The 22185-nt window shown below is 39.5% G+C and overlaps 1 protein-coding gene across 6 annotated transcripts; it reads right to left on the bottom strand.

Annotated features, from left to right (window-relative positions):
- Positions 1–434: 434 nt before the first annotated feature.
- On the bottom strand, positions 435–19832 carry LOC132978927 (SUN domain-containing ossification factor-like). 6 transcript variants are annotated; one of them, XM_061044293.1, is made up of 24 exons: positions 19584–19832; positions 15479–15593; positions 15221–15334; positions 14708–14931; positions 14353–14463; positions 13565–13703; positions 13360–13468; positions 13120–13244; positions 11422–11489; positions 11193–11300; positions 10372–10477; positions 9871–9891; positions 9094–9149; positions 7984–8066; positions 7701–7778; positions 7528–7593; positions 7257–7347; positions 4693–6027; positions 4492–4579; positions 2209–2313; positions 1794–1951; positions 1413–1501; positions 1227–1282; positions 435–1114 (listed from the first exon to the last, which is right to left on the bottom strand). In XM_061044293.1, exons 1-24 carry the CDS (start codon positions 19646–19648, stop codon positions 650–652), a joined length of 3975 nt encoding a protein of 1324 aa, XP_060900276.1. In that variant the 5' UTR covers positions 19649–19832; the 3' UTR covers positions 435–649. The 6 variants fall into 6 exon arrangements, with proteins under 6 accessions (XP_060900276.1, XP_060900278.1, XP_060900275.1 ...); XM_061044295.1 differs by having other exon boundaries at positions 7701–7766; XM_061044292.1 differs by having other exon boundaries at positions 13565–13706; positions 19584–19831.
- Between the last annotated feature and the right edge of the window lie 2353 nt (positions 19833–22185).

Raw genomic sequence — 22185 nt, 5'->3', positions numbered from 1 at the left:
GCTGTTTTGGCAGGGTTCTGTTTATCACATCATTGTTTACAGGCATTATAAATACATTTATAGAAATAAGCAGTCTTCTCACTGATGTTCTCCTTTGTCTTTTTTAGGTTACATTAAGGCTTTAGTATTGATTTCTGTCTGTTTCATAACCAGCTGAAAACTCTTCAAAAGGAGCATCAAAGAATGAAATTTACATTAAACTGCTGTGAGATACACTTTCTTTTGTCTCTCTAAATATAAAACTTAGCAAATCAAGTTCTTCTGAACTTTAACCAGAAAATACTTTTTTATGACAGTTTCAATGCTTCTATTTTAAAGATGAACTGACCTTCTTCTTATCAATATAAAGCAACAGCCAAGATCCAGCAGCTTAAGGTGTTAAGTGTGCAGCACACATAAAATGATCATTGAGGTACATTTGTAGGTTCAAGAGCCACATTTCAAAAGAGGAAAGCTTTAATGGAAAGCTGGGAAGACATTTTGTTCATTGAAAGGAAAACAAATATATACAAAGTGAACTTAACAGAGAAAAGAAAATTACTCTTAGAGTGGAGATATAGTAATATCAAAGCGTTAAGCTGCCCGTAGCTACAGAAATAAAAAGCCATGCTCTTTTAAAGAGATGAGCAGTCAGTGAGGAGTGCAGATGTCAAACAGGACCTGAGAGGGCAACATTCACCCCAAATGTCCCCGATCTTTGCTCTGTTTTTCTGTTCATGAGGTCCTGTATGGTAGAGATGGCCGACGGTTCATTCTGGTCCCTCCTCGGGGCCTGAAGCAAGTCCACAGCACAACTGGGTTTAGGACGCCTGCGTCTTAAAGCCCGTTTCTCCGCCCGGGTCTTGGGTGGAGGGAGCCCATCGCAGATTCGGGGGCAGGCTGTGGTGATTCCACAGAAGGAGGGGTCATCAGAATGAGAGGATCCCTCTGAGCTGCCCTCTGACGGCGAGTCTCTAAACAACGGCTGAAGTAACCGTTTTGTGAGGGAAGGGGGGTTCGTGGTGACGGGGAGTCTGTTGTATATAACAGCTCCGTTACACAGTTCTGTAGCAGCATGAAAAGATGGTTTCAGAGTCTCCACTTTCTCTATGGATTTCAGCCTGCGGCGTCTTCTCTGTAGGGAAATGGTTTATATATAAAGGGAACAACTGTTAACATCTTTTACTCAGTTAGCAAACATTTTCAAAGTGACAGTTTGTGCACTGCATTAACTTATCTTTACACACCTTTCTGTTGGCGGGACAAAGACTTTGGGTCTCCTCTGAATGCAGACTTTCAGGGTCTGTGAATAGAAGAAGAAGGTTCATTTCTACCAAGATAGGAACTTGTTCATATTGATTAGCTATTATCAAAAGATATACAACCTAGAAGTGGGTGAGTATAATTACTGTGATAACGCTCATGTATCCTACCTTCAGTGTTGGCTAGATGAAAAGACTCCGAGTGGATGAGTGGATAAGAAGCACTCCTCTTCAAGCCTGTCTCATCGCAGGAGAACTGCCTGGTAAGAAAAGAGTGGTGATTGAGGAAAACGACTTCATGTAGAACCTTTATTAGGACATGAGTCACAGATGTGTCACCACCTCAGATGGTCTTTATGAATATGTGGTTTAATGAGTAGGAGCATTTTAAAGCACCATAAGCTCAGTCTATACTCTTTCATAGCCCATTTAAAGAACCCACTGAGTGCTAATTCACATCTACCCTCCCACTATAGCTTTTTTAGTTCTGGCATATTTGTAAATGTAAATTTTTAGTATTTAAGTAGTTACCCTCTAAGAAAGTATTTCTACCTTTCAGAGGAGCAGTGGGTGTAGCTCTTAGGTATGGGAGGCTCTGGCTCTGTGGTCGTAGAAATAGTTGAGATGCAGCAGCGTTTGGCGAACAGCAGCAGGCCGAGAAACACACACAACCCCAGAGACAGCAGCAGGTAGTACTGATTGTCTGAAACCTATGGAATACACAGTTGATGACATCATTAAGCAAAGCAGCAGCAATTTCAGATAAAAATAAAAATGAAAAAAATACAGGACACAAAATGAGATGCAACTCCATTGCTTAAATGCAATAAAGACGTGTCACAGAGGGTAAACGCTCCAGTTCATCGTAATGACTGGTCCCAGAAACAGACTACATTTACTGAGTTTGATTCCAGGCTGATGAAACAGATTAGCGATGAAGGCTTTGTGCCTCTAGTGTTGCATCTACCTCACTCTGCAGCTGGCTGACCCTGACAGACAGGTTGAGAACCAGCTGAGTGATGTTCTCCAGCTGGCCCTGCAGCATCTGAATGGACTCAGTCTGACGCTGGTCCTGTGTGAGGAAAAGGACAACAAAATTAAGTAACCGCATGGATTAGCATCATCAACAGAGTTTGTAAAAAGGCAGCATGAGTAAGAGTGTCATGGTACAGGGTTGTTGTCCTGACCTCATTTGTACAAAGTGTGCTTTTGGTATGTAGCTACCACATAGCCTGTAACCAAAAAGAACCTATTTATGCTTACTACTATGCTTATGCCTCAGATTATACTTGACAAGTGAGGGCAGCGCAGCAGTTGATGTCTTATCAGTTGTTTCATGGTAGGAGCCAGAGTAGCAATACGTGTGTTGATATTGTTTCACTAAAGTTTGATCTATCTGTCAAAATGAGTCATTTAAGAATGCATCACCAGAACTGTTGGTAAGGGGAACGAGGCACAAACAGACTGAAGGCACACTGTTCTCCTCACAGTGTTCAGACAGCCTCTCACTGCAGATTCTGACCCTCACCAAGTTACAATGTATTATTAAGAGTGTAAATTACTAGAGATATGCAACCAAAACTGAATATAAAATATACATGATTTCGGCAGACAGTACATGAGCCTCACTACATTCTGCCTTTGAAGTGTGTATTTAAGTCTGTTTGTAGTGAATAAACAGGCTTCAGTTCATTTAAGGAACTATTAACAGATCTAATTTGTAGCATTTCGAACCTCTGTGTTGTTCAGCTGTGATATTTATATTTCTAGTTGAGAATATACCAGCATTGTATCGCATTGACAGTTAAAGTAAGACGCAAACTGAAATAATGAGCTTCTGTTAAAAAATTAAGCCAAACGTGGACTTGCAAAGACCTGCAGTTCCTCAAGTGTCCACTTGAGGGATGCTGCAGAGGCACCTGATGTCACATACACTCCCCATTCAAAGATGCTTGTTTTACAGCAAAAATAAACATGTGTACAGTCTGGTCCAAAAACCATTTAGACTGAATGGTGCATGTCTTTATTGGTACACAATATACTTGGGATGACATTTTTTTTTATAACGCATCCGTTTTGATTTTATGATGAATAAGGGTTATTCAAAAAAAAGGGACATGGCTTGTCTGAGTAACAGGATGACACTAAGCTATTTACCAGAAGGCTTAAGACCCACCTCATCTCCAGCTCTTTGCCTGATTCTGTTGACCAAAAGTTAGGTGGAGACAGCATTTCCAATATGGCGACCTTCATCAATGGGCTTCAAAAGTCCGCTTCAGAAAGCAATGGATGACGCCACTGAGACTACGTCCATGTTTTATGCACTCTATGGTACTGTTACACACTTTAATGATTCAAAGAGTAATACCTGAGTTAAAGGACTATGATGAATACAATGTTAACTCGGGTATTCAGCCACGGCAGTTAAAACTAAACAATACGCTACGGGACACTAAAACACCATGATGATAGATGAATCCAACAATAATAAAAATCCTAATCAATAGCTGCAGTGTATAAAAAAAATCATATAAGCTCCATATTACTACAAATTCACATCATGTTGAATAATTATAAAAGTGAGTACTTCTATGCTAATGAAACAATTTATAACCCTACAACAGCTAGAGGGGAAAACTTTTACTTTCAATACTTTGAGAACACACATTTATATTGTATTTTAGTTAAATTAAATTGTTGAGTTACTGTTAAAGGCTGGACTATTTTTCAAATGTAATTTTTTCATTAATGCTCTGTAAGTGTTTTGTGATTAACCTTTAACGTTTATGTTTTTTGTTCTTTGAAAAAATGACAGGATTAAGAAAACTACAAAAGCATATTAAAAAATTGGTAACTGTATCGAAGAAATTGCAAAAAAGTATCTGTATCGAATCAATTTAAAAATAAACTAGTTTGTATCAGCCATCCCCAGTGTGCTGTGGAGTGAGAGGATGGTGTGATAACATTTTAACTATGCCCAACCATTTCCTTATTACACACATCATGTTAACATAAAATCATTGATCATTGCTGCTTTAAACCATTTTTGCAAAAGAACATTTGAAACTCTTCACCTTGGTAACCTGAAACTGCTAAAACTGCTGGACATTTGTTCAAAGGCTGACAAAATCTGAAACTGCATTTATGAACAGATAAGACAAAATGATTTTTGGGACAACAATTCCAAAGACAGACAAAACACATTTCTCTGCATGCCTACTGTCTGGATTTGTGCCACTTTGTTGCTCACCTGCTCCTCTGCTATCTTCGAGGTGTTCTGGAGTTTAATGATGGTTTTGTTGAAAGCCTTCTGCATCTCTTCCATCTGTTTTCGATACCTTGAATCATAACACAGAAAGAGAGATAGTTAATGCAAACCTCTACTGAGATTAACAACATTCTTGCTGTTTTTTTTTTTTCTGTAGCGTTTGTGTTTGTCCATGATTTTCACCTCTGACTCAGCTGCTCCAGGTAGCGTCCGCTGAGCGACATGTTCATCTCCAGGGCCTTGATGCGGTTGTTGAGCCTCATGAACACGGACTCCTTCTGGCTGGAGCCGTGCACCTGGTTCCCGTTCTGCTCCGTGCCGTTGGGAGGATCTGCGTAGATGTCTGAGAGGGACGGTGATGAAAGAGAAGGAGTAGAGGGGCCAAGCAGTTGAACGTTGTCGACTAGTGATGCAGAGATTTCTTCTGCAATATCCTCTGTTTTGGTTTCTGTTGCTGGCTCGAGTTCTGCAACAATGTCTGGAGCGGTGTGGGGCAGTTCAGTGAGGGTGGTGCTTTCAGGTACAGCTGTAGGGTCATAATAATGCTCTGAATGAGGAGAGATGGTGGGATTGACCACTTTGGATTGATCTGTCTTATCTGGGACTTGGATGGGGGTTATCTCCGGCTGAGGAACTTCAGTATCAGAGTTTTCTTCTGCAGGCACATTTGAGGAATGGTCTGCTGATGCACTGACGCTTGGCTGAACATAGGTGGAGCTACTGAGGGACACTGAAGGCTGAATATGCTTCTCCTCATCCAGCACATCCTGGCTCTTCTCTGTCCTCAGCTCCCTTAACAGCTCCTCTGAAGACAGCTGCGGCGTATCCACAATAGGGGTGGGATTGGCAGAGGATGAGTCGTTGGCGCTGGGTGTGGGGAGGTTTGAGGTTCCACTCGGCTCCAGCAGAGGAGGTTCGGACATGGACTCTCTCTGAGACTCTGCAGCGCTCCCTGGAGGAGGTGATGTTTGTGATGGGCTGGCTCCGCTCTCTGGCACCTTCTCAGAAGCTTGTTCTTTTTCATAGGACTGATGCACCCCACTGTGGTGCAGCTGAGGATCAGGGCAGGCGGAGGGGGATGAGGGCAGGAGCCAAAAGGGTGGTTGGATAGGAGGGATTATTTGTTTTTTGTTCATAATTTGGCATTGTCTTTTTTTGGACAGCAGGGCTGAACATTGTCGATGGAGATACTCCTGGAGTGAGACCGCGCAGGAACAAGAGGAAGAAAAAGAAGGAAGAAGAAAACAGGAGTTCTGGATGTCTCGTTGTTGCTCATGCTGACTGATTTTCTCTTCTTCTTCATCTAACTCCTCCTCTTTATCCAAAAGGATGATTGTTGGGATGACTGGTTCCTCCTCGTCTTTCTCTACAAGAATGACGATATTTTCCTCCACTCGGGGGAGCCCTTGTTCGATTGTATCAGATGTAGGACTATCTGGTTCAAGAGTCTCTGAGGACGGGGCTTCAGTTGCAGGGATATCAGGGTCTGGTAAAACCTCTTCATCTTCAGACTCTGGACTAGAGAGGGAGAATGATCTTCATTAATATATATTAAAAACAGCCAAAGAAGAATTTATTACAACGGCAAAGAAAGACAAAATAAAGGACTTCAAGCTCAACCACACAATCTCAGTAAGAACATGTAGAGCAACATGGCCATTATTTTACAACAGAGTGGGTACTTCCACTTCTACTTCAATCAACACTGTAACAGCCACCGGTATTTCTTGATTTCATTGCAATTCCAAGTTTTGCAATTTAGTCAATTTACTGTATAGTGATGATATCAATAAAATATTTTTTCTTTGGACCTTTAGTAATAAAAAATGGATTGTCTTAGCACTGGGTCTCTGTTTAAAGAACATGTAGAAATTAATCATATAATCTTTTTATGAGTCAAACACTTGAAGATGTTTTGTTATGGTTGTTTGAATGGGTAACTGTTGTACTGACATTTACAAGGTTTAAAGGGTGAGTGAAAAGTGTAGCCCTGTTAACATGGCATAGGTTAAAAGAAACGTACACAGGCTTTTATGTAGACTTCATATAGGTTATAAAGCATTCATGACATTCGGTCGTATTCAGAGCGGGGAACACTTTTGATAATCCGTTAAACTTCAATAATCAGTTTTACATTTTGTATTAATTTTAACATGGACGTTAATTTAAAAAAAAAAAAAATTTCAACTGACACATCTGTATCATGTGTAATGCAGGCCATGGAGGAGAGAAAAAAAAGTCTTGTTTCTACTCAAGCTCTCATTGGCTACAGTAGCCTAGGAACATTGAATGGAAGGTCCTGATTGGTCAAATGAGGTGTCACTCAAAAAGGTTAGAATTGATGAAAGTACTGTACAAAGATTACAGTTGAACAGTGGCAGAGATTTTGAATCAATCGGGGGATCTTTATGGATGAAATGTGTTTGGATTGTGTCGACCCTCGTTGATGCAGCAGGACCAGATTTTCAAAACAGACACGTGTTACTTCACGTCATCATGGCCTCTTAAGATCCAATATTACTGGAATTAACTGTTACTGAAGTTAACGTCTTTGTTAAGATCTTAACAGTTAACAGAGTTCAATCTTTGATTAACTGCGCCCACCTCTGGTCACATGTTTTTGCCCTTCAAGCATTTTAAATAAAATCTTGATGTGTAAATAATATTTAGTTCTTCCATTTCACGTGACAGTGATAGATTTAAGGTTTGTGGAAGCAGGTCAGTTAACATACACGTCATGTACTCACACTGTAGTCAGGTCTGTAGTGGGAGTTGGTGTGGTGGTTTCCAGGGGCGTTGATGGCTCAGTTACGTTCACTTCCTGTGACGACACGTTGCCTAAAAAAAATGTAAAATCAGATAAAATCAGGATAAAACAAACAAAGTATTATTTTCAAAAGTAATCACCACCATCTTGTTAAAAAAACGTTATATTTGAGGAAATAAAAAGTGACTCAAGTTTGTGACACGAAACTGAATGTTAGAGACTCTGAGCAGAAACCTGATAGTTGGCCATACCTTGCATTTCTTGGCTTCCACCGAGAACATTGACAGCAATGTTATTCACCATGTTCAAAATGACATCTGAGGAGGAAAATTAAACACCAGAACAACATATTAAAGTAGTATTCCTTGTTTTGGATCCCTGTATTCATCTTATTGCAGTGGAAACCAGTGCCTGCTATTCTTACCCTTTGCTGATCCAATCAGATTCTTGGATAACTTGACTTCAGCCGGTGTGTATCCAGCAGGATAATCTGCACGGAGAGCTGACATTAATATCACATTTAAATTTCAAAGCAAAGCCGAAGAGGAAAAATGTTACTATAAATCACTTTCATTGTGGTGCTCTCAGCACAAACATCATGTCCAAACACAATCTAGATTATTCTTTTATATGCACTAGAGATAACAACTACTGCACCAAAAACTTCCCTGAGTGTATCCTGCATGTTGTGGATTAAGAGCTCTTACCCAAGTCATCATCCAGATCATCTGGTCTTTCTGAGGGATCAGCTATCTCCTCGTACTCCTCCACCATGCTCGTGCCAAACACCCTGAGAAAAAAATAGAACATGACGATCATGCTATAGCCAGACTGAGGAAATCTAACCTGTTATCACACAAATTAAATGTGGTCTTTATGTAAACCTTGTACAGCCTGTAGGGGGCAGAGTGAGACAATAAAAACCCAAACTCACACACACAAAGAGCTCATACAGTACAGGAAGGTTTCTTTTCTCCACTTGAGAATTTTAGACTTATGCTAGTTTTGTTTCCTGGGACTTTGTATTTGATTGTAGGCACAGTTAATGCAATGGTTTTCTATGTCATCAAAAGACATTTTAAGTAAGCAGCGGTAGAAGCTGTGAAACTGTGCTGGTTTCAACACTGTCTGCTACTTCTGCTCCAGACAGATCTATCTTTATGTTCTGAAGGGGCAGAAAGAACAGCTGCAGATCTATGCATCAGCTCTCCCTGTTCCCACCGATGGCTTGATAGTGTATTAGGTTGAGCTAACCCACGACCACATGCCAAATATTACATAATAACACTTGACACCATCAAGAGCTCATGCTGTGTGTAACAAGCCGTTTGCTCAGCACACTATAACTGGCTTTAGTCAGTGAGGAAGTATTTCCACCTAAAACACCATATATCACTCATTTAAAACCAGCAGCCTCACACATACTCAACAATAACTTCATTTAACTTTCAAGGTCGCTCCATAGTACTTATCACATTTAACTTTTTAACCCTCAAATATTTAGCATTACTAATAGCTAATCTCACATGCATCACTTATTATGGCTTACAAGCTTCACTCATTTAGTACTCTTTAATTGCACTTTGGATGTTGATATGAGATACGTGTGTGTGTGTGTGTGTGTGTGTGTGTGTGTGTGTGTGTGTGTGTGTGTGGTTTGTTTTTTGTGCGCACCGATGCTTTTTTACACAACTGAAGATCCTAACGGATAAAGAAAGTTATTTTGAAAAATAATTGAATTGAGTAGCAAGGTCTCTTGTTTATTTTCTGGATGACAAACACAAGAAAATTGTGATAAAATTCTGAATTTGACTCACCTTAAGAGACTCAGGGGGCAGAAATGCTCGGAGCCAAAGTGAGACACCAGCTCTACCTAAAAAAGAATAGTATAAATACAAAGACTCAAATATGGTCGTCTGTGCTGTATGATACTTGACACAAATCCCAGTTTTCCGCAGTGGTTGTGTTACTAACAAAAAGGAGACCAGTGGTTGTAGAGCAGTATATGTTATATATGTGGTATATGTTCATAACTATACACAAACTGTCCCCAGAGGAAAATTTGGTCCCTGGAACACTGTTTGAAGATAAAATGATATTTAAAAAGTTACGGTGGGGGGCCCGCACCAGTGAAACTGTAACTCTCCTCCCAGTGTTCCAGGGAGTGGGACCCATTTTTCCTTTGAATAAAGTTTGTGTATTTAGTTCAGAAAATATAGCATAGAATTGTTTCACTTCTCCACCTGAAATTTCACCACCAAATCTACACAGTGCATCTTGAACACAATGTGTTCAAATCAAACATTTAGGGAATGATGGTAATTTGTAACCATCTGAAATTAATGACTGGTATTAAAAAAAAGTAAGATGGCTTAACTTGCTATGCCTGGTTATTTGAATGACATCAAGTGGGATTTAGGGATATGGGTTATCACATGCCCATTATATGTGAAATGATTGTATTCAATATAATTATTACAGTTATAATGGGTTAGCAGCAAGCAAAGCAAGTCAGATGTGATGTTGTTTAGAGTGGATTAAAGCACAGCACAAAAACATGTTAACTATTGAGCTCTACAAGAAAAGCAGCTAACCTTTATGTACTTGGTGAACATCTGAAGCAAGAGAGACAGAAAGAGGAGAAACAAATTAAAGAGAAGTAAACATGCATCACAACAGGACTAAACTTTTTTTTTATAAGAGTGCAAAATCATCATCTACGAGACTCATCCAAATCCAGAACTTAAAACACGATCTAAAGTGGCACAGGCACATTTTATATTTCAGGGATCAGCTGGTCCCTTTAAACAGATTATTGTGTAACAGAAGCAATGCATGAGCTATCACAGGACCTCATGGAAAAACAGAACTATCATTCTAAACAGGATACACCAAATTACTTTAAGGAAAAGGAAGAATAAAAGTGAAGGAGCAAAACTGTCCATTTAAAGGCATTCAAAGGTAAGAGTACACAAACAGCTAAACACTGTAATGTTACATTCTCCCATGCATAAAAGGAAAGTCAAAGTGATTTCACTGCACTACTTGAGCAAAGAATAACGACAGATACAGTGAAATTGTGAGTGTGTGCTCACCTTCACGTATTTGGCGTAAAGATGCTCGTCTAAAGGGAAACTCTGGACTGTGCGTTCATCTCGGGCGTGAAATGTTCCCAGCTTCAGCCACTTGTTTGTTGGATATCTACAGGAGAAGATTTACAGAAAAAAAAAAAAAACACAAGGTCAGTAATATGGATGTGTGAGAGCTGAGGATAAAAGTTTGGACTCATTGGAGTGTATTGATGATACTGAAAGAACACAAGTTTCTTTCAGAAGAAAATATGTTTTCTATAAAGAAAACCATAAATGAGTTTAGAAATATACTCGTAGATATTAATGTGCTAGTTTAAAGTTTCTGTAAGGAACTTGGTTTGTGTCCATCTTGGCATCTCCAACAAAGTGTCATCTCTTATCTCTTTGATTCTATGGTCACATAAACATCTCCCTCTGCATCAATCTTATTATGGAAAATGTAAATAAAGACTGTTTTGGCAGCGTACTGTTAATCATCTTGTCTGACATCCACCTGGTGGCAGCAGTGACAGGTGTTAAGAAAAAAATCCTATATAGAAATAATCAATCATTGTGGCACAGGTAGCCTAGTGGTCAGTGTGTGGACCCCATGACCAGAGAAACTGAAGCCCCTGAAAGCGGGCAACCCGGGTTTAAAGCCAACCTGTGGCTCCTTTCCTACATGTCATAAATCTTTAAAAAGTATTCCCCTTGCTGATGTTCCTATTTACTTTAGCAGCGAAAAAAGGCATCTGAATTAATGCTGTTTCAAAACCAGCTACAACACTTTATCTGCTAAAATAAATAAATATTCACGGATTGAATTAGAAACATGAAGTGCACACCTGTCACTGATAGAGACCAGGAAGTCTTTGGGAGTGGAGGAGAAGAGTTCAAAGTTAGCGATGTCGAGCTGCTTCACCTGGATGGGCTCACAGAGCTCAATGATGAACCTGAGCAGGAAAGAGAAACAACGCTTTACATTTGAACCACAGATGGACATTAAAATATATTTTAAATCACAGGTGACATGTGTGGAAAGAAAGCAGGAGATCCAGATACTACAGTACGTACCAGATTTTATTGCCACAGGGGTTAAGCATGTACATGTCCATGTTCTCCATCAATATGGCCGAGGTGCTCTGTATGGGACAAATTCACAAATCAATGTGTGCATGTATTTGTTGTTATATTGATAAACAACAAGCAGGTAGCTCAGCTGCATGAGGTATAATGCAAACATAACAAGATCTAAAATCCAGGCTTCTTCCAAATTCTTAGAATGTCCAGAATAAAACCAATACTCTCGCTCTCCTACCTTGAAAAATAGTCATACATGCACTCATCCGCCCAAGATTGAATTAATGTAATGATGTCCTTTTTCTGGCATGAAATATATATATACAGAAATATATTTCTGCTCCAGCTACTTCAGAACGTAGCAGTTAGACTTTGTTGTGCTTTTAACAGACATCAACCCCACACCTAACATTTCTGTACTGGCTACTGTTAGCTTCAGATTTATTTTTAAGATTTGACTGAACACTTTCAAGATATGTATCGGTCTGGCTGGAAGACACACAGCAGAATTGTTGACTTCTTCTCAACCTTGAATCCTCACTGGGGCCCTTATGGCCGTTCCAAAGTCAAGGCTTTAAGCTAAAGGGTGTAAGGACACACTCTCTGGCTTCTCACTGGGGTTGGTGAATTAATCACCTAAGTGCAGAGTCAGGTGTGTTTGTGGCTGACTGGCCTTGATTAAAGCCAGGTGTGGGGAGCTTATATATATACTGCTGGAGTTCAGTGCTCTGTGCTGACTCATTATCTCACCTTCAGAGGTAGTGAGAGGTTCTCCCCTTGTTGTCTGTGTGTTCATAAACACAAACAAATAACTTTTTGTGTGTTTGTGTCTATTGCCAAAATAACTTGGGGTGCTGGGTAGTTGATATACCCCAGCCTTTTGTGTTGAGTTTTAAGGCCTCCCTGGCAGCCTTTACTTTCGTGAATTGTTTCTGGGTCTCCCGGACAATTTAGTTTCGAGTCAGCTCCTTGGCAGCAGTGGTTTAGTTTATGATTTTCGGTGCATTAGTTAGAGGAGTGTTTTGGCTCTATACTATTTTCATTGTTCCCTACCCCCCCTCCAATCTATCGCTTGCAATTTTTGTGGTTATCCTTCTTGGATAACTTTGCTACACCCCTGGGTCCTCACCTGTGTCCCACTTTCCCGTTTTCCTGACAAAAGGGGGCCGTACTTTTGCCATCAGGCCCCTCAGCTTTGGAACAACCTGCCAGAGAGGACAAGGCTCGCCAAATCACTGCCATCTTTTTGATCACTTTGTAAGATCTGTTTTTATAGCTTTCATGTAATGGGGCCTCCTCTTTTCTTCTTGATGTCATCTTTCTTATTTTTATTCTATTTTATTTCTCTCTTTTCTTTTATTGCTTGTATTTATTCACAGTTCTTGTATGTCCTTTATTGCTTTGGTTTCTTTAATTTCCTATTATTTATTGTTATTGCTTTTATTTCTTCTTGATTCTTTTATATCCTCTTACTGCTCTCTTTTTTTACTCGGTGTCCTCCCCGTATGTTTTAACAAACTCTTTTCTATGGTTTTATCTTCCTTTTACCGTGACCTTGTAATGTCTAGCTATGTTTGTTCCTAAACATGTCTGTGTTTTCTTAGTTATTCAAAGTACTCTGTGTACTGTATAAAGTTATTCTCATTATTATTCTCATTATTATTATTATTATTATATATCTCAAGAGAGTACCTTTGCCTCTGGGTTAGAACCAAGGATCTTTGCTCCACACTCCACTGAGGCATAGTTGTTGAAGTTTTTCTGTGCCTTCTTCACAGCAGCAGGAGCCCCATTGTTAGAAGCGTGAGAGGACTGCGCTACAAAGAGGAACAATAGGAAAGAATACATTTCAGGCTTTGGTTTCAGATACAGAGGACATGTCATTTTCTAGATCATCAAATCTTTTCAAGCAAGATAAACTTGTAGTCTTACTCTTTTCTTTCTCCATCACCTTCCGCTTCCACTCATCAAAAGTGGGGATGTCCTCTGGGTCTTTGCTGCTGCTCACACTGGAATCTGTGTCAGCAGTAGAGCTTAGGTCCTGTCACAGATAATGAGAAAATGAGAGCTGGGACCTCCTCCTCCTTTGGTGGAGAGAGGAAAGTAGTTCACATACTGTAGTATCTGAGTTCTTTACCTGCTCTTTAAGCCGGTGTGATGTGTTAGCCTCCAGACGCTGTGAGCTTTGACCGTCCGGAGGACTCAGAGGGGAGGAAGCGTGGGTTTGAGTACCTGCAGTGTGAACATTAGAGGTGTTCTCCAGAACAATCGGAGGACTGCTGTGGGGAAAAATTTAAATATATAAATTTTGTATTTTAATTATTGGCTCACAGTTATATACAGTACCTAGACAGAACAATCAAGTTTCAATTTACATCCATCAATGACTCCCACAGAATGATTATTACATATGCCGGGACAGGAGATATATCTCTATATTGAAACAAGTACTTTTTTAAATCCATTACCCATTAACCAAAATAAAAAAAGGCATGATATCAGTCTACATTCACCTAAATCATTTACAAGAAACTCATCCGTCCCCACAGAACAATAGAAAGCATTGTTGATTTTTACATTTTTGAAATACAGAAGAACTACATTCTCAGGTGCATGTTGGTATTTTAAGCTCGATATGGGCGCAGTCACACTAGTCATTTTAATCAGATACAGCCATAACACTCCGTTATTTCTCGATAATGAAGGCTGTCCACGTTGTGTGCCTGTGCTCGTGCTCGTGCATGAACTGTACCGTGCCGAAGCACACCTCTTCCAAGCATGCCAGAGCCAAAAAAGTGTACCGTGTTTGAGGAGCACTCACACTGGTCAAACGAACTGGACTTTAGGGCGAAGCGTGCTTGGGCCTGGTACGGATTGCCTAGTGTGAGTGCGCCCTAAGAAGAGAACAAGAGAAGCTGAACCCACCTGTCGTCATCATCATATGGGTTGTTCTCTAGTTCTTCTTCACAGTCAGCTGGAGGCTGGTCAGAATCAATCACCTCAGGTGTAGCTACGTCAGATGCAACATCTGAAACGCTGTAGAGGAATTGAAAAAATCCATATTTTAATTTTGAAGAACTTTCATTTGTAGGAAAACATCCAAGAAAATAAATCTGATTATTAAGAAGTAACTTGTTCTCATGCAATGACGTAACCGTAAACATTTTAAACACATCAAACTTTTTTAACATAAGACACATAAGATATAGCAGAGCAAGCGTTTCATACCATTTTCCTCCAAACAGTTCTTTAGAAAATTATCAAAGTAACAGCATCTTGCCTGTTTGGGATGTTGTCTTGAAGGTGAAGGCTGCTGGGGTCGTCCTCAGGATCAGCAGTAATATCAGAGACTGGGTCAGTTACAGGCAGCAGGGGCTCTGGGTCCTGCTCTTTAGTGAGAGTGGAGGATTCAGGAAGTTGAGTTTCTGAGTTTTGCTCAGGTTCTGGCTCAGGTTGTGAAACTATTTTGTCGTCCTCCATAGTTTGCTGCTCCACTTCAAAGGCCTGATGGAAACACAGAGAGATGTTTGAGCTGTCAAAGGAAATGTGAAAGTGTTCTACCATTAGACAGGGCTGGATTGATCTGCCTAACATTTAAATCTTCAAATGTTCCAGGAACGAACAATAACAAGGGATGGATGGAAGGATTCTTAAGACTTCTTATCCAGGTTGGAATCTATGGTGCTCCTCTGCAGGTATAAACTTAATTCAGCATTTAAAATACATGAAATCTTTACATGTGATTGTGTCAAATATTTGTCCAAGTTAACATGAATCCAGCATCAGTGCTCACCTCTAGATTACTTGTTTTGTCCACCTCCTGTGTTGTCTGTTCCTCTTTCTGAAGCCCATCCTCTATGGGCTGCACGTTTTCTGACAGGGACTGGACAGGAATGCTTTCCTCAACCTAAGGAGAAAAACACACACATTAATGATATCATTGAAATTCCATATTTTCAGACACTGATGTGTAACAGGCATACATCTACTCTGAGAGCAAATTTTCTGTGCAGTTAATCTACTTTTTTTTAAATTGAAGTCTGTAGCTGACCTTTTGATGGTGGATGTTTTCCCCTGAGTCTTCCACCACACCCATGTCCTGTGAGGACTCGGGCCTCTGGGGGTCTTTTTGTGACTCAGTGCAACCCACATAGAAACTAGGATACCTATGAGACAAAGTGAGAGACAACAGTCTTAAACCCTTTTCACACATACGGAAATCTCTATTGTACTATTGATTACATTTCTCTGAATATAGCGCACATGTTAAGGCACGCAGGAGAACAGCTCTTGTACTTAAGAAGGAAGCATAAGTTAAGTTGTATAATAAACTCTTAAGTCAAGCACTCTGCAGTGACTCATTTGCAGAGGAGGCTGTGGCCAAATGTCCCAGTGTGATGCATTCAGGAACCCCTGGAGGACTGTACCTCAACGTAGACAATTTATCTTATCTCTATGCAGAGTCTGTAATGTTTTCAAAGTCACACCCTGCCCAGCTGCATTGTATGGCCTTAAAAACCACTTTATTTCTGTCTAAAAATGATGGTATCTGTCACTTGGTAGTGGCAAAAAGACAAGGTAAGTAGAGCCGTTCCTGCTGGGAAAGGTTTCTCATGCAGTCTCAAAGGCAACTTGTCAACAATTCAAGCCCTTATCTGGGGTTTATAGAGGTTTCCAGGTCGGCCACTGGACTGGTGCAACAGCTTTGTTGCTCTGACCTGAGAGGCTGGAGTTACAAACACTTACACGCACTACAAGTATTATAGTTTTCTAATCTAAAGCCAGTACTTACAGTGTAATTCCCACAGGAGCGGAAGTGGTTTTGAGACATGACTAGCTGAAAAAGTGCAAGCAAACTCCTGGACACTGTGTCAATTGCACAACATTGACAACATTTTGGTAACAAATGTGCTTTGCTTAAAAATATGACTTTAAAAAGGTTTTCTTCTAAAGAAAATGGATTTTATCTGATGTTGAGCCTTACATGACGCACCCACAGGGAGGACTTTTTCAATATTCAAGGGTAACTGGAAAAATCAGTTCAGAATAGGACGATGTGTTTGAGATAGCAGGTGAAATGTAATCAAAACAAAACTTTAAGAAACAGGTTATAAATGATGATGGATTGAAGTGCTAACCATACAATCATTTAAAAATACACAACTCGTGTAAGTGCAAAGGTCATGTGCACGTGTGCGCTTTCATCAAGATTGTCCTTGAGTCACACCTCTGACTCACAAGTGACATATGTTTATCTGTCATATATGACAGGATGCATCTTTGATAAGCCTGGGTAATAATCTGCTAAGATTTGTACACAAGGCTTTGGGCAATGATGACTATTAGGATTTCATGCACCAAAGGGACTCGAATGAGAGGTCGACCAATTACTTGTTATGTTGACGTTCATGACATGTGCTGTCATGGCAGCTTTACAGGGGGCAAAATACAACTGTAATGTATTATGAGTTACCCTTTATTTGTCAGTCCTAACTTAAATCTAGAGTTGTTAACATACCAGTACAGGATATGACTCTGATGGTGCCTAAAACATGGGATTGAGTAGCGTGACGTAAGCTAACTATGGCACTGATCCAATACCTTCTTCTGTTAGCCTTTGAAATAAATAAAGTCGTCAATTCTTCGCCATCAGTCCACTGTAGCCTTTTAACAACTTGCTTGAGCCTACCAGAATAGTATTATGGCAGCCACCTGCAAGAACTATTTTATAGCAGCAAAGAAGAAATATTTCAGGTCATTTTGCATGTGATGAAGCAAACAGCAACAGTGCAGTGCCGGCAGGGAAAGAAATATAAGTCAGAACCTGCAACAACAAGAACTACAGTCTTGAATAAGTTTTCAAGACCTCAAAGGCAATATGTCATAACTGTTGAAGAAATGACTACGACTTGACTCCATACAATAAGACTCAGTTGACTCAGATGGCTTACGTTGATGAAAGTTTATACATCAGATGAATACTCGAGGAGACATGATTCAACATGTCTTGCTCAATCACATCTGCAGAAAAGGCATCGCATATATCCAAAAAGACATTATCATTATCAGGGTCACATTGACCCACCTAGACTAAACTGTGACGTCAATAACACTGGAGCAGACAACAAGTCTACCAAACATCATTGCAGATATCAGGAAGAACAGTTGACACTCTCTAAGCTGTACTTGGTGTTCTAATCACAACTGAACTCTGTCAGGTCTGACTGACATTAGAGAACAGTGAACAGTATTTATAATCTAAATAACTACAGAAATTCCACCACAATAACAACAAGAGCAGAGGTGTGAATAAGATAATTAATAACAACTTAGTTCCTCCATTGAGTGTCCCAGTATGACATTCAGTAGAGTCCTGGAGATGATAAACCAAAAAGCAATACAGCTGTTCATTATGACATTCATTACATAATGGGGCTTTTTCTGCTAGGACCAGACCACATGCTGTGAAAACTCAATCAAAATCCAAAAGTGACATAATTCCAAAGCCTGAACTAGAGTACAAGGTTTATTTCATTCAACTGAAATGCACTGAGCAAAATGACAAGACATTAAGAGGTTAAACAGTACTCCAAAAAGCGAGCTAAAGCAATGCTAGAAAAAGTAGGCCAGGTCAACATCACCAACATAGATCTTAATACCACATTACATTGTATCCCTCCCACCCCTCCCTCGATATCTAACAGTACTGTGTATCCTCTAACATCATGGCTAGAGCCCATAATCATCCTACATAATCTCCCTCTCTGCTGGCTTTACTGTCTTCTGTCACACGAACATTGACCCAACAACCAGCTTTCAACAAAACTGACCCCACTGACATGAAAAGTCTATAATCCTGTCAACAGCAGATGAACCGGATCACTGTAACATCAACGCTAACTTCGTAACAGTGTGGTGGGAATTGAGAGCCATTTGTTAATTGTACAGTACACTTATTTGTGTGTAGTCGTGATGTCGTACACTTATTTGTGTGTAGTCGTGATGTGGTGGTTTTGACTTTGAAGGCATTAAGCAACTCTGTCACCACCTGACTGATTCAACCACAATGCAGAAAGACTGCAGGTGTGTTCCAACATCAGTCATACTCTTTAACACAAACATCACAACAAAATCCACCACTTACTACATTAAAGCTAGATTACACTTTCATCCCTGGTCATACACCTTTCAATTTTCTATGCAATTTATTCTTTCATACGGTCTTTCTATTCTATGCAAAAACAACAAATCAATAATATTATTAATTATCTTAAATTAATAGACAACTAAGTAAGCTAAGGATGTTATAATGTGGATGGTGTGTGATATTATGTTGTTTAATTATTGATTACTTTTTGATGTTTGTGTCATCAAAAATCACTTTATAACTTTGATCCTTTACTCTCAACTCTCCAGCTACTGTAACATGGCGATTTGTCCCAGTGGGGAACTGATGAATTGATTGATTGATTACATGTATTTCAGACATATCAAATAAAATCAAACATCAAAAACACAAGACAAAATGAAAAGCACGAAAATACAATAAACAAAAAACTTATGTTCAAATTATTTCACAAGAAAAAGAAAATTACATATATTCAATTGATATGCCTGAAAAGGAGTAGGAAGAAGTATAAAACTTATTTAATCCCACCCCTTTTCCACAGCTCAATAATTAATATTTATTAAATTAAATTAACTTCCTGTGTTCCTTATAATCTCTCTATATATACAATTTGCTATACTATATGAAGTGGGTCTAATTAATATTATAGTTAAGATTCTTTCTTAAAAGTTACATTTCTTTACATTACTTTCAGCTTTAAAGACTCTTAATGACCCAGAGACATGGCAATTTAATGTGTCACATGTAATAGATAGTTGTAATGTTAGTTATGTTGAGCCTAGTTAATAGCTGGTCTATCTGAGGGTCAGTGAATGAAGCTAAGTCTCAACACTAACAAACCAGAAGTCAGCCAGGTGCCACATCACAGCGGAGTGTTGACGCTAGGTAGCTAGCTAATGTGCAACGCTTTTACTAACTTTATTAAAGATTGGGTGACGTTTGACACGGTTTTGACTGATAATGTGTGTCTTTGACGTTGTAATAATAAAGATACTTAGTTCACACGATTCAAATCGAATCAACTCACCTACAGAATAGCGCCACACATAGCCACACTGACACAACTCGCCATAACAGTGGTGTCATCTTCATCCCTCTCCTGTCGGGACAGACATTCTCGCCGTGGTCAGAAAAGGCGTTTTCTCCGTTTAGCAGGTGTTATCTTGAGCTAGAAAGATCATAAATTCAACCCCCAGTCCCTGTAAACTTAAAGCTGGTGGTCGTTGTTTGACGGTAAGTGTGATGCTAGCCGCTGTCACCCACACACAACCTGCTCCCTGCTATCAGCGAGACAGTTCAGCCGTCCAATGAGAAGACAGAGAGGTGGTTGCGCAGTTCAAACTGAGCGTGCGTTAGGAGCGCTTGATTCGTACCCTCTCAACGCTGTGGTGGGCGGCGCTTATCTTAGACGTACATTTGAACCGGTGAAAGATGTTTAACTTTGCCCTCAAACGTTATTATAACTGTAGTATTTACGAGATGTGAGCATAGACTGTAAATATTGGCTTGTGATTGGCTATAATAGACGAGTCACCGAGATGTGGTGATCAGTGGGTGATTAACACGGAAGTTGACATAACAGCTGGTGTGGGCTAATAAGTACTTACCGGTAATCGGCCTACCAAAAACTGTGAACTTCGTGAAAACTATTTTAATATGATCATGATTAAATACGGGGAACTGTTTTATTAACAATATCCTACATTTATATTCGGTACGAGGTGGTTTGATAAGGAATTTCACTTCTGTTGTAAAATTTGAATCGGCCTACTCATTGTTAAATGTGTCTGCACCATAGACTGTAAATCTGCAGCAGTCCGACACAAAAGGTTGTAGGCCCATAGGCCGCTGGGGTTCAATTTCCATAACATAGATAGCACAGGAAGTACAGGTTTCAAACTGCATACATCCTGTTCCTTTACCAAGGCATCGATATTTGTGGACTATAGCTCGGCATCACAGGTGCAGTCCTTCACTAGGTCTGTCTGAACCATAGACTGTAGGACTATGAATGGTCCGTCAATTTTCCTGACGGATAGGAGACAGCTGACTGAGAAACAGCATTGTACCCTGTTGTAGTTTGTGACTTCTATGTTTAATCTGTAGCCTACATTAAGTAAATTGTTGGTGTCCTTGCGTGTGTTCAGACTTTGGTCAATAAAGTGGATTCTGATTCAAGCCATGTATTATAGGAGAGTAAACTCATGTCATGTTGTGGTCACTAGATGGAGCCCTTTCCCCTTCTCATTTGCCAGTCGTCAAAGGATGATTTAAAGCAAACTTTGCTCGGGAAAAAGAAGAAATACAGTTCATAACAACTATACAGGACTTAATACAAGAGAGCAACTTCTGAATGAGCATCCATTAGCACTTCTTTTGCTAAAACCACAGGGTATGCGATCAGTTAAATTGGACGCATTCAGAACACTGAGATTATTTTACATGCCCCGTGTGATAAATGATCGATTCCTATTTTTCTGATTAAATCTGTGCATGTGTTCCAAAAAAAAAGCCTTGATAGCAAAATGACTGCGTCATTTGTTCTAAGTTATGCAAAAGACTGCCTCTGCTGCCATCATGTGGCTGAGTGAGAAGTCGCTCTGATACTTCAGTAATTACTCATATAACAAAAGAAAGGGGTTAATAATCATGATTAAGCATAGAGCTGTTCACATCACTGCGTTGCATTGATTGATTTTGGTGAAAAAAAAGGCTTTTAAAAAAAGAGTCCACTGTCAAGGGTTTGATTCCCACTTTATAAAATGCTATCATAGTACCAGAGAACAAATGGTATATGAAGCATACTGGCTTTAGTAGTGTCAATATAAGTACTTATTCATAACCTTGTAAGAAGTTTTTGAACATGCAGCTTCCTAAGTAGTCCAGCTAACTGAGTAGACATTTTTCTTCAGTAAAAAAGAGCAGACATCTTATAAACTAATGACGCCTTTTACCATTTATCACAGAGGAATATCAGTCACTTTATATAACTACACGTTTTACCTAATTCAAACTTTTCAACAAATACATTTTAACAAGATACTTAACATAATCAAACATATTTTGTGCTAAGCGTGCTAAAAAATTACTATGTACGATCAAGAAACCACAATAAATAATACATACCTTTGAAGATGAAACTGCTTATGTAACCATTTTCTTTGAGTCAAACCTCTGCTGGTCAGTTTTACATTCACGGAAAATTATGCTTTTAAATTAGTTTTCATGTCTGCATGTTGTCTGTCACCTCAAAGTGGTGAAAACAAAGGACCATTTGAGTGACCTGCCAAGGGGCTGCAGATGTCAACAAGCTTCAAGATAATTGGTAAAATCACAATAAATGGCAACATTAAGTTTAATTATGTACATGATCCCTTGACAGATGAAATTATTATTATTCGTTGGCTAAAAAAAAATGTCATACTGAATAAAAATATTATTAAATGAAGTGCAGAGACTTGCTCATGGTACTTGGATTTAAGTTTGTGATGTCCAAGAGGTGTGTAGCTATTAAAAGTGGTAATAATACCATTTATGCAGGTGTTTTATACATTTGTGAAGAAGTCTTCCTGCAATAGGCTTTTACCAAATGTAAAGTTAAAGTTCTTGTCTCATGGACCTTGCAGATG

This window comes from Labrus mixtus, chromosome 8 (genome assembly GCF_963584025.1).
Source record: "Labrus mixtus chromosome 8, fLabMix1.1, whole genome shotgun sequence".
Taxonomy (NCBI): Eukaryota; Metazoa; Chordata; class Actinopteri; order Labriformes; family Labridae; genus Labrus; species Labrus mixtus.
The sequence above is the reverse complement of the archived record's forward strand: the minus strand, read 5'-3'. Positions and strand labels throughout refer to the sequence as shown.

What these genes read in the sequence shown, in the direction of transcription:
- LOC132978927 (XM_061044292.1), bottom strand. Translation starts at nt 19,648, where the DNA reads ATGAAGATGACACCACTGTTATGGCGAGTTGTGTCAGTGTGGCTATGT. An exon ending in TGTTCACCAAGTACATAAAG is followed by an intron (nt 9,150 to 9,870) that starts GTTAGCTGCTTT and finishes ATTCTTTTTTAG; the next exon opens with GTAGAGCTGGTGTCTCACTT. An exon ending in TGGAAGCCAAGAAATGCAAG is followed by an intron (nt 7,348 to 7,527) that starts GTATGGCCAACT and finishes CATTTTTTTTAG; the next exon opens with GCAACGTGTCGTCACAGGAA.